This window comes from Pyrus communis, chromosome 5 (assembly GCF_963583255.1).
Source record: "Pyrus communis chromosome 5, drPyrComm1.1, whole genome shotgun sequence".
Lineage (NCBI taxonomy): Eukaryota > Viridiplantae > Streptophyta > Magnoliopsida > Rosales > Rosaceae > Pyrus > Pyrus communis.
Window position 1 is genome coordinate 27,413,538 of NC_084807.1, and position 12,119 is coordinate 27,425,656.

Here is a 12,119-nt window from a genome sequence, read left to right on the forward strand (position 1 = left end):
CACACCTTGCCGTTTCATGTTTGCATCTGAAACTTTTTCCTGACACCATGAGCTCCATCACTCCACACCAACTTAGTCTGGTTTCCACTATCTTTCGTTGCAAAAGATAGTGTCTGCAGTTGATTGAGTGGATAAATAAAAGACTCAGTATGAAACTGTCAATGCTTCGATGATAGGAATACCATCTATGCATATGGTTTATAATACAAGAAAAAAAGACTCTCAAGATGCCAAAAGAGATGCTAGACAAACCTGTCTTGCTCTTTTATCAATAGGTGTCCACTCGGTAAGAGGAGGAGCTGAAATTGTTTCATTCTTTGATGAGCTTGATGATTGTAAAGGTCGCTTCTGCCTCTTTTTTCCTGGTAACTTTCTTGGAGTGTTGCCACCTTGGTACTTGTAAAAATCAAGAATAGACGGACTTCTTCTCTTGGTAACCTTTGATACATTCCCTGGATAACCCAAACTAGGGCCAGATAAGTCACCAGGAAGGGACTGCTGACGCAACCTGCTCTTTTCCTTGATTCTGTTCAGAAACTCTATTGTCCAGGGAGTATTTTTCTGTGAACTGCCTGAACGGAGAGCTTTTGAGAGTGGTGTTCCTCCATAATGTGATATATCATTTCCGTAGAGATGTAGCCCTTGTGTTCCTCCATAGGGTGATATATCATTTTCATGGAAATGTAGCCCTTGAGATTTCCCCCCAGACCTCTTCATGAAAGTCTCCTCTAAGGGCTTGTTACGGTTTGTTAAGGGAAAAACATCATGTTCGAGATTTGTATCTGAGTAATTGTTGGCTCCAACTTGCGAAATTTTTCTCAGGTTTTCTGCAGAACGCCAAACAGTGGGAGTTGAGTTGATTTCAGCAGCTGTTGGGAAAGTACGGTGACTACTTGAACCAAATGACAATTTTCTTGCAGCTTTAGACTTCCTTGTGGAATCCATTTCCAACTCAGGCATCTGAGATGAGAATTTCATAGAGTTGCCAATAAAAGAAAAGTCCTCATCTAATACAGGACTACCTTTTAGGTCAACAACTTCTCCTTTTAGGTCCTCATGCAGAACCTCAGAATTCTTGTTATAGAAATCAAAATTCTTCATGATAGGCGTATCTGATCCTCGTTTCTGACCTGACAGCTTATCCTTCAACGATGAACAGGACCTTTTTATCTCATTTAATACCTGAGGCCCTTTGGAGATTTGAGAATCATATGGCTCAAAAACCTTAAAAGGATTCATCATCATATCCATATCTAAACCCACTTCTTGATCAAACAAGTCATTCTGAGAGAACCTAGACTTTCTGAACTCATCAATTATTTTGGGGCTTTTTGACATACATGAATCAGCTAACTTGGAAGCTGTAGAAGGATTCAAGATGTCGGTACTGAATTGGTTCAACGGTTCCAGGTGCAAGAATTCATCCGCTTGTAACTCATATTTGTCAGGACTACCATTGTATTTTCGTTTCTTTCTTTCCAAAACAAGATTCCGATTATATCTTCCCGAGTCCGGACCTGAAGACACTGAAGAGGAGCAGTCTGTCATAATTGATTTAGAATCTGCCGGTTCACCATATTTGCATAAAGTACTAAATAGTGTGATACTTTCATCAGGAACATGATATTTTTGGATTACACTCATCCTGGTTTCATGGGACGATTCAAGAAACTCTTTGAGCAAGCCTCCTGAAGACAGTATTGCATGAGCTGTCAAAGCATTTACTGAAGGAAATCTGGTAAGGAATGATTCTGCAAGACTTTCCGACTCAGGCATTCGAGGATATATAAACCTATTCGACTTTGTGGCATGTCCCATGCAGCTCAATATAATTTCATCAGTCAACTCAGATGAATATGAGTTGAAAAGCTGCAAATCAATTCCCAGGCCCGCTGCTGCTGCATAAAGTCCATCTGAGTACTCCATTACAGTGGAGAGGAAGCTGTTTTCTCCCTCAAAGATCTGTTGAAAGAGAAACACTAGAATAATAAGTTATATCAGTTCAGTGTGGAAAACGCAAACAAAGAAAGTAGAAAACTACGAAAAATAGTTTCGGTAACTACCATAAAGCAGCCACTGAAAGTGAAACTCAGCAACGTCAAAACATTTGTGGCAATGTTCTCAATGCACAAAGGTAAGCATGAAGAAGCTTCATCAAGAGTGGTTGCTTTCTTTCCAATGTTTTTGCAGTCATACCACACTAAACAAATTGCAGAACTGATTATGATATCCACAGGTAAATCTGAATCACGTTCTACTACTTGTACCCCTTCTTTCTCCATTGCAAGAATTTTTTGGTAGGTACTTCTTCTAGATACTATCATTTCCTTATCAAGATTTTGAGTGTTTACAACAATGACCATCTCAGGGAAAGAGACCATGCTCTGCTGAAAACGCTCAGCTTCCACTGCAGATGGCACAGAAAGATTAGGTAGGGGCATACTGCTAGCTTCTACTTCATCTGCACCTTCTTTATATCTCATATCACTCTTTTCCTGACCAGGAAAAATGTCCGAGAGTTTCTCTGACTGCTGATCATTCATATTCTCAACTGGAGCAGATATAGAATAGGACTGCTCTCCCTGGGCATACATCTGGTGTTAGCATATTTGAATAGAAAGGTAAGTGTGTTGGAATTTATAAGCTATCCATAAATGAAACAAATAAACAATGAGATTAATGAGGGAGGGATAAATTCAAATAATTAACGATTAAACCTTTGGAAATGTAGCATTAGCAACTGTGGTAACTGCACAATTACTATTTCCACCTGTAGAGGCCTTCTGGGGATTCAAGAAAAAGCCGATATCATTGAATTGTGACATAGACTTGAAAAGTGATGAAGCCCTCTCAGCGCCTCTTTTATCAATATGCTCTCCAATTTTTTTCTGTGGAAAACCGCCGCCTGACAATTTGCCTGAAGTATCTAAAAGATGACCAGCAAGCATAGGAATGCCATCAGAGGGCAACTCCTGTAATTCTTTGTTTTCTTCTGTATTAAACTCATCTACTGCAGCATCCGAGAAAGCAAAATCATACACCAGTTTTCCATCATCATAGGAGTCCCAATCAAAACAGGTGCTCAGTGAATTTGTATCCTCCAAGATTTTCTGATGGGAGAAAGAAATTTGACAATTGCATTTGTCTTTCTCGAGAAAATGCCAATCCAAGTAAATCCTATCTGATGCAGATAGGGGTAGCGGCTGTAAGTTAGTTAGTGTTTCCTCCATAACAACATATGAAGAACATATCTTTTCATGATCAGAGAGAACAGGCACAGGCAATGATTTAAATGTGTCATCGACAAGGGCTAGCTCATGACTAACAATCAAAGTATTGAAGTTTATGTCTCCATGAAACATCCAGTCACAAGTTTCTGGTTCATTTGCTGTTAGGGCACTAATGAGGACTTCAAAATGCTGAGATGAGTTCAAATCATGAATGTGAAATTCTTCAAAAACAACCGGGCTTAGAGACTGGAAACAAGCACCCGTGGACGTCCCTTGATATGTGATGTTTCCCTGAATCTGCGGCATTTCCACCATGCTTAATAAATCCATTTCAGGGGTAATCTCAAGAGACCCAAGATCAGATCGAAGATCTAAAAGACCCTCCAAGATCCCGTATTCCCTTGTACCCAAAAGCTCCTTGCCATTCAGGTTATCTTTTTTATCCCCATGCTGGGGCTCAATTTTTTCGTAAACAGAAGAAAGTTCATCCTCTACAGACAAACCTGTCAAAGTTGGCAGAGTTATCTCATTTACTTCTAATAGAGGGAAATTCTGATAGAAGTGCATTTGGTCCTTGTAAGAACAATCATCTTCAAACATATAAGCCTTTTGATCCATGGAATACTCTGAATGAAAGTCTTCAACTGTATGAACTGACTCATGAACTTCCCAAGGAAACTCCAGTGTACGATTAAGCATTTCCTGAAAGGAATACAGCACCACATTAACAGCCCTTAGACAAACTTAATATCAGTAACTTGTTAACAAAAGTAAACAATAATGCACAGTAAACTTGATATAATACATGCACACCAAATTCAAAATTAGTCAATCCAACCCCTTCCATACCTATAGTGATTCTAAGATCCACCCTATCAAATGTCTATCCAGAGAATGACATAAGTTAAAAACCTCAGAATCACTATCTAATATGATAACCAACAAAAAAAAAAACTACGGTTATTATTATTACAATGTTCACCATTAAAATTATAACACATACAAGGACAAGTCATCCGGAGGTTGAGAAGTGCCAATGTTATTTGTCATGCGTCAACTAATTAGAAAGACCAAAGCAAATTATAACTGAATCGTAAATTTATAAGAAACTTACTAAATTATTCTCAGCCTCTGGAACTTCTGAAAGAAACAGGAGCCCCTCTTTCTCATAAATGTAAGCATTTTCCTGCAGATAAGAGACAAGATATTATGGATGCAGAACCAAATTGTATATTAGCAACTGATTAGTGGACATTCATTTTACCACGAATACATCCAACTCTGGTGTTTCAAAGCGGAGGATTTCATATGGGTGTGCATCTTTCTCTGCATCTCTTCTGCCATTATCCTTCTACAGTAACATAAGTTTGACTACTCAGTTCTCAGACAAGAACAAACATGATAAGGCTCTTATGATATGAGAATTCCATACGCATACTTTTCGAAAGTCAGTCCCATGAGTCTTGGAACCAAAAGTTATCTGATCCTCCGATCCCTTCTCTTCTTTAAGATCCTCGGCTTTCTGCTGCAGGTCATCACAAACAAATATATTATACGAATAACACTAATCACAGTTTTCACAGATTCTTTTGAATTACTTTAAAATGTAATTACTATAACTACTTAACATATAAGTTCAGTTTCAGAATTCGTAAACTTCTATCGACTTTGACATCAAAGTAAGACCCTGTGCAGTTAAATAAAAGAGAAATTACAGGCTTCATACAATTCACCGCCCTCATTTCAGATTTTCGAACATGAACCTAAGACTAAAATAAATAAAACAAAATACCTACTTAGTTTCTCATTTTCCAGAGTCTCCATATACTACATAGCGGAAAATCGAACTTATAAGAACAGTCTGTAGCAGGAGCAAAGATAAATTACTAAAAACAATAATTATTAAATCTCTTTGTTTCCTAAATACTAATGTCAGCAACGAAATCAATCATTGATCGCTAGTTTAGTTATTTTCCTTTTTCTTTTAAACTTAATTAGTTAATATTAATTTTCAAATTACGTTGAATAAGTAAGAAATATAATAACAATTCACGACAATTCTGGATTTAATTTTATTCTGATACATGATACGCTATTAGCCAAACAAAACCTATAACTACATTGAACGATAAAACTCAGTAATCTATTTTTCCTTCAACAATAACCAACGCAACAATGCGGTAATTCAACTTCAATCCAAATTAAGTTACAAAATCAACTGCATTACGGATAATCAACAAATTCCGAAGCCGATTCAGCACATTACCTCCCAAAACTGCAGCTCACGGCTTCCGGAACCGAAACTTCTAGAACTCGGAGACGAATCGCCGGCCTCGAAGTCCGCAACATCGATAACGATCTTCTGAGGAAGAACATCGGAAAAGAACTTGGAGAGGGCGGCTCCGATCGGCAATTGCTCGATTTGGAGCGAGACTTCGAGTTCGGAGTCGAAGCGGGGGAGTTGGAGGCCGTCGAAGGCGGTGGAGAGATTGGAGGGAGGGGGGTGAGGGATCGGAAGGTGGAGGAAGGTTGTGGATTCCGGGGTTTGGGTTGGAGTGGCGGTGAAGTAGTCGATGTTGAGGTAGCGAGTTCGCATTTCAGCTTCAGAATTTTGAGACGCAACGGACTGTTTTGGTTTCAGAGGAATTCACAATTTGGCGCTTAAAATTTCGGCCGTTTTATTGATACGGATAGGGTCGTTTGTACTAAAATGCGCCGGGTGCGTACTATGCACTAGAACGTGGAAACTATATCTTGCGTTGGATGGATAATGTAATAATTCGGTCTTCGCATCAAACGGCATGTATGTAATCACGATTAAAGATTATGAATTGAGGTGCTTAAATCTCCATTTTTGTTTTTGTCAAAATTAAAAAAAATAAAAAACCACATGTGGCTTCACCACGCCAGTTTTCAATCTGGAGGTCGGAAAGACTCACAAAGGTATTTCAGCCTTCTCTAGGCACTATCGTGCGATACATCAGTGCCAAAAATTGAATTTAGGACGTGTCGTATGAAATAGGAACCTGAATTTTGTCGCGAACCACTGGGCCACCCCGTGGTGGTTAAAACTCCATTATGAACTTATTGATTTTAGTTTTCTATTTTTTGTACATTAAAAAGTTTTGAACTCTAGATTCAATCACCTTAAATTGAAGCGATTATTTTAATTGACAAATACGCTACTTGCGCTTTAATTAACTATTCACTCTATGACTTCGTTGCTATGGAAACTCTCTTAAAATTGAGATTCTTCATGGACTTTCTGCCACCTCTGTTTTTTGTCACAATATTTTATGATCTAGGCGGAAATTGTGCCAAAAAGACAGATGTGATACGGAGTCTATCGAGAGTCTTATTTTGAAAGAGTCTCATTAACATTTCTCTTGGCTATTCTTTAAAGATAAACCTCAATCTTGTACGTGTGTCTATAGAGTGATTTTGATTACTTTCACCTGAAATTAGATGTGGTAAACTATTTTTCGGGATGAGCGATTGGAGGGGCCACCTTATTTACGATTATTCTATAAGTGTGGGTTCTTCATCTAGCGGTTGAAAAATGTAAACTTAAGGTTTGCTCAAACATTATATGTAGAGGAGCAACCTCAGTTTTGTAAAGTTTGTAATTTTACAACTTTGTCTATATTTTAATTGGGTAGTTGTATGTTGTTCTTCTCTATCAAGCAAGAACATTTTAAGAATATTCGAACGTTTCACTATTTTGTGTCCTCCCTTTATACATAAAGATATAGATGGTTTTGTTCGAACTTTCAATAGTCTGACCAACATGGATGATGACACATCGATAGTCGATAGTGTATCGCTTGGTCGACATAGTGATTATTTGTATTGCTTGGTCGACATACTACGTCATTATTTGTGTTGCTTGGTCGACATACTAAGTCATTATTTGCAGCGTTTAGGTGTCAGGTGCAGGTGTGTCCATACCAACCATATATACAAACCTTTTGCTTTCTCCAGACTCGAGCTAAACAGGGGAAATTTTTTATTATAACAGAAACCTAAGTGGTACAACATATTTTAATAAAAGTGGTGAGAAATTTTATTTTTTAAGTTATTAACATTTTAGCACACGTATCCTATCATTTGCATAATAACAAATGATGTACCATTTCGTGTACCGATCACATTAAAAAACTTATCACTAAGCAGAATGTATTGATTGGTGTACCCGTGTTCAATGATCATGTCCGTACCTAAAAAATCTCCCGCAGAGCAAACTGCATGACATTATCCGCACAAAACCAGCTAGCGCTGCCCGAATGCCACGTATAGCAGATAGTGCTACGTGGCAGAAAACTAGAAGCTGGACGGTGATTATCCCACGTGTCTCGTTCCGGGCGACAGAGTCATGCAAAGGTGGCAGAAGAAGTCTCCGTGTTTCCTGTTAAAGCTAGTCCCTATAAACCTACACTTTCACTCGTCTGTTTTGCACAGCATTGATCTTTTCTGCAAACTTAAAAGGGCAAATCACAAAGCAGTTTTTTAGTCGCAGTTAATTCGTGAAGTTTCACTGATTTGAATCATGGAGTCGCAACACGTCGGGACGCACCAAGGTAAAAAACGAGAAACCTCATTTTACTTGGTATACTTCAAATACTTAATTAACAACGGTGTTAGTTTTTCAATTTTGTTAATTTATTTGTTAATTTGTATATATGAAGGCGAGGAGGAGGACCACCAGGAGAAGTCGGTTTTCAAGATGGTAAGGGACAAGGCGAAGAAGATAAAGAACAAGCTCACAAAGCATGGTCAAGGCCATGAACACGATCTCGACGAGGAAGATGGTGAAGAAAAAGGAGAAGACCTTGGAGTGCATGGTGCAACAAGTATGTTGTTTCAATTCATTTATTTTCATCTTAATGATTTAGGGCATAGCTATGTCAACTGGTAGTTGGTAGTTGGTTAGAGGTCGGTTGGTTAAGGTAGTATTTGCTGACATCGATCTAACTTAGCTATGATTTATTCTTTTGGGACACAAACGTGATTAAATGTGTGAATATGATGTGCAGCAACTGGAAGCCGTGCTACGGGGCAAGGAGACATTCCGAAGGTACCAATAGAAAAATTTGGAGACACGAAAGGAGCAGCGAAGCACGATGACGATCCCAAAGTGCCGCATTTGGAGAAGACTGATCCGATGAAGGATTGCGCACCCGCTGCAGGTCAACGCACTAGGCAAACTCATTCCGTTCAGCCAGGAGTGACACCCATGCACGACAAGGTTCTCGAGCCTAGGCCAAATTACCATGCCTCGACGACGGAGTCTCTCGTTGGGCATGATCAAATTCCAAGCCAGAAGCCCAAAGTTGATTTCGGGAAAACGTCTGTAACGGGGGAAGCACCTAATGCCCCACAGAACACTCCCCTGCCTTCTTTGGGAGAGTACAAGTCCAAGGGTGCTGACCCAAGTCAAACTTTCATTTCTGTGAAGGAAGGGCACTTTGGTCAATCTAGGGAGCACACCCCTGTTTCTTCCCTTGGAGGAGATTACCAGAAAGCCAATGTCGCTGACCCAAGGCAGACTTCTGGTACTGGGAAAGAAGGGCATTCAGGTCAAACCAGGGTCCCTTTGCAATACCGGGGATTGGACGATCGCGCCCCTATTTCCTCTCGTGGAGACTACCAGAAGACCAATGTTACAGACCCAAGTCATACTTCTGCTACCGGAAACGAAGGGCATTTCGGGCAGTCCGAGGTAAACTTGGACCGACCAAGAGGATTGGAGGAGGATCCAAATGCTCGTATGGCCAACCCTCGGGCGTTTACTCCTTCAAATGATCAGACTAAAGTTACTGATCCTACTAATGCTGGTAAACCATAACACAATTTTTTTGCCTTGAATTATAAGTTACTTACATTTTTTTTGCTACGAATAAGTAAACTGTAACATGCAACAGGTGGCGATGAATTTGGAATTACGCAGATTCACCGCTCGTTTGATAAGATGAGCATCCATGCTGGAGATACCAAGCCGTCGAACCAGGGCAGTAGTTACACCGAGAAAGCTTCATCTGCCGCATCCGCCATTGCTGGCAAGGCGACATCTGCCAAAAATGCTGTGGCTTCAACGTTAGGATATGGCGGAGGGAACAATGATCAACGTGAAGATGTTAATCCTTATGCTTCTTCTCCAGAAAATGATTCAACTAAATCAGGTAACTAACAGATATGTTCTTAAGGTATATAACATGCGAATATGTATAATACAATGCGGATATATTGTCAATATGTAGTTAATATGGTTATAACTGATATGTTGTTGATATAGGATTACACCATGATGTTGGAACAAATCAAAACTTGGGCACTGGAAGCCATGATCAATTTTCTCCTGAGCACCCACCGAACCAGGGCGGTAGTTACGCCATTGCCGACAAGGCAATATCTGCTAAAAATGCCATCGCTTCCAAGCTTGGATATGGAGGCGGGAACAATGATCAGCCCGAATTTGTTAAGCCTCAGGCTTCCAGTTATCAAACTACAGGTAACTACGGGAATAGTATAATTTTAGTAATGACCCTTCTGAAAAGCTGGATATTTTATCGATGTTAAAACACATGATGCACCACTTGTGTTTCCGTCACAACGAAAATTTTCTCCAATTGTTCATGTTTCTACGTTACAATTGTCTATATGTAGTCGATACGTTTATATGTTGTCACATTTAGTCTATTAATAACATTACACATTCATCCAGGAACAGGACAAAATCTAAGCACTCCTGAGAATCCATCAAACCAGGGGAGCTATACTGGGAAAATATCATCAGCCACTACTGCTATTGCCGATACAGCAATTTCTGCGAAAAACGTCGTCGCTTGCAAGCTAGGATATGGCGGCGACACTGACCAACAGCGATATGGAGATCACGCAGCCGTTGGGTCCGGATCAGCTGCACCTGAGCAACAGGGTATGGTCATTACAGCCGCATTTACTGAGAAGCCGATACCTGTCTCTGAGAAGGTTGCCGGGGCAGGGAGCACCCTGATGTCGAAGCTCCCCGGCAGTACAGGGACGGCGGGCAAAGAAGAAGTCCACCAGGGTACTGCTACTACCCGGGGTGAGTATGACAAAGCCGGGAAGGACAAAGGAGTTTCTGTGAAGGGCTATTTGTCTGAGAAGTTGAAGCCCGTTGAGGAGGACTTGGCGCTTTCTCAGGTCGTATCGGAAACCCCGCATGAGCGTAAGGCCGAGCAGCCTCGGAGTGGTGCTCGGCCTGTCGGGAAAGTGACCGAGACCAAGGAGGTGACTCGGCAGTTGGGGCCGGATTATGGGGCTGAGGATGTCCAGCAGTCTGGCTATGGGAAGGTTGTGGCGGATACGCTTAGAGGGGCTGTTGGTTCGTTGTTTGGGAAAGCTGATCAAACCACTGCTTCTCCAGAGTCCCTTGGTTCTTCAACTGGTAAAAACTCGATAGCATTTTGCTAATCAGAATTTGTACTCGGCTAATTCGAATTTGACCAATTAATTTCTTTTTTGGATGGCAGGTACAGAGGGTTTCTCTAGTTCTGGCACTGGTGTGGCGGAGCAACGAGGTCGCGGCGGTGTGGAGAAGCGGAGACTTGACGAGTCCGGGAAGTGATGGTCGTGGATGGAAGGAAGTTGGTGAATAAATTGGGTTTTTACTTCGTTTAATTTGTTTTGTTTTGTACTTGGAGAAAATGTTGTGGGTTGTGGAGTGATAAGTGTGACTTTGTGATTTCGAATGTTGCTTCATATGTTGAAGTCTCATGATGTATGTAATGGATTAGAAAACAGAGACACTCTGTTTCAGTTCCAAGCAGGGGATTTTATGATTTTGTCTACGTGCACTTACTGTTGATCTCGGCGTTTTAATTAGATTATTCATGCGTTGATCAATTTTTGTGATGGAATAATTAGCATTAAGCACAAATACACTAATCTTAAGTAAGAATCAGATGTATCAAATTGAAGTTGCTAACAAATTTTGGGTTACTTTGTTCTTGATGAGAGGAAGAAGTAGGGATGGTAACGGTTCGGTTTGGAGACGGAAATATTATATCCATTCTCATAACTATAAAAATTAACCATATATATAGCCGCAAATTAATCATCAAGTATAATCCATAACTATACTCAATGGGTAACGGATTCCTCATTGGGTAACTGGTATATCCATCTTTGTCAATACAAAAAATATATTTGTTCAATTGAGACATTTTAAGTTGGTAGATATTAATTTTCTTATTAAACATTTGATGTATAAAATGATCCAATGAATAAATCAATCTTGTTGAGTATAAATATTGAAACACTGATGATGTTGGTTTGTCTTTGACGTCTCTCATAACCATTGAGTTTGCATTGATTTTGATTCAAAATTTGACTTTTCTACAAAATCCAACTTTTTTATTCTCAAGGCAATGGTTTGGAGAATAATAGATATACAAATACATACATACATATATATATATATATATACTATTATATTATATATAAATTATATTATTTACTGTTCAGGTCGGATTCGGTTACGTATACAATTTGGAAACCCTTATAATCATGTTCAAAATCATAACCGAATAATATAAACGGTTTTTTTTGGGAATTGTTTTTGGTGTAACAAATGTGGAAGGCAGAGGCACCGACACTATATAATTAATGGAGCCAGTGCTCAAATAAGAGATAGGGTTAGGGTTTCAAATGATTGCTGCGACTTGTCTCTACGGGACTTCTGATTACATTTTTGTGTTCTAGTCCTAAGCTAGTAGGGTTCATATCTAATCTAATACAAAAGGGAGAATTTATCAAATATAGCCAAATATTAGCCTTTAATTTCAAAAATGTCAGTTTTTATGAAAACTTTCAAATATATCAAAAATATCATTTAAATAGACACAAATA

General features: G+C 39.5%; 2 protein-coding genes across 3 annotated transcripts; one reads left to right on the top strand and one right to left on the bottom strand.

Moving 5' to 3' along the window:
- Window positions 1-14: 14 nt before the first annotated feature.
- Window positions 15-5,826, bottom strand: LOC137734531 (protein SHORTAGE IN CHIASMATA 1). Its single transcript, XM_068473777.1, has 9 exons — window positions 5,497-5,826; window positions 4,669-4,755; window positions 4,504-4,581; window positions 4,345-4,416; window positions 4,036-4,113; window positions 2,718-3,932; window positions 2,064-2,594; window positions 253-1,962; window positions 15-113 (listed from the first exon to the last, which is right to left on the bottom strand). The coding sequence occupies exons 1-9, from the start codon at window positions 5,824-5,826 to the stop codon at window positions 15-17; spliced, it is 4,200 nt and encodes a 1,399-aa protein (XP_068329878.1).
- Window positions 5,827-7,665: 1,839 nt separating this feature from the next.
- On the top strand, window positions 7,666-11,076 carry LOC137735084 (low-temperature-induced 65 kDa protein-like). Of its 2 annotated transcripts, none has more exons than XM_068474456.1 (7): window positions 7,666-7,807; window positions 7,916-8,080; window positions 8,264-9,064; window positions 9,152-9,409; window positions 9,523-9,738; window positions 9,952-10,656; window positions 10,742-11,076. In XM_068474456.1, the coding sequence occupies exons 1-7, from the start codon at window positions 7,777-7,779 to the stop codon at window positions 10,834-10,836; spliced, it is 2,271 nt and encodes a 756-aa protein (XP_068330557.1). In that variant the 5' UTR covers window positions 7,666-7,776; the 3' UTR covers window positions 10,837-11,076. The 2 variants fall into 2 exon arrangements, with proteins under 2 accessions (XP_068330557.1, XP_068330558.1); XM_068474457.1 differs by having other exon boundaries at window positions 9,958-10,656.
- Window positions 11,077-12,119: the final 1,043 nt, after the last annotated feature.

Bases quoted from the DNA above. Each gene is read 5' to 3' on its own strand.
- LOC137735084 (XM_068474456.1), top strand. From the start codon at position 7,777: ATGGAGTCGCAACACGTCGGGACGCACCAAG. The intron at 7,808-7,915 runs GTAAAAAACGAG...GTATATATGAAG, and splicing joins ACACGTCGGGACGCACCAAG to GCGAGGAGGAGGACCACCAG. The intron at 10,657-10,741 runs GTAAAAACTCGA...TTTGGATGGCAG, and splicing joins GTCCCTTGGTTCTTCAACTG to GTACAGAGGGTTTCTCTAGT.
- LOC137734531 (XM_068473777.1), bottom strand. From the start codon at position 5,826: ATGCGAACTCGCTACCTCAACATCGACTACTTCACCGCCACTCCAACC. The intron at 4,114-4,344 runs GTAAGTTTCTTA...TTCTCTGGATAG, and splicing joins CAGAGGCTGAGAATAATTTA to ACATTTGATAGGGTGGATCT. The intron at 114-252 runs GTTTGTCTAGCA...AATCAACTGCAG, and splicing joins TTGATAAAAGAGCAAGACAG to ACACTATCTTTTGCAACGAA.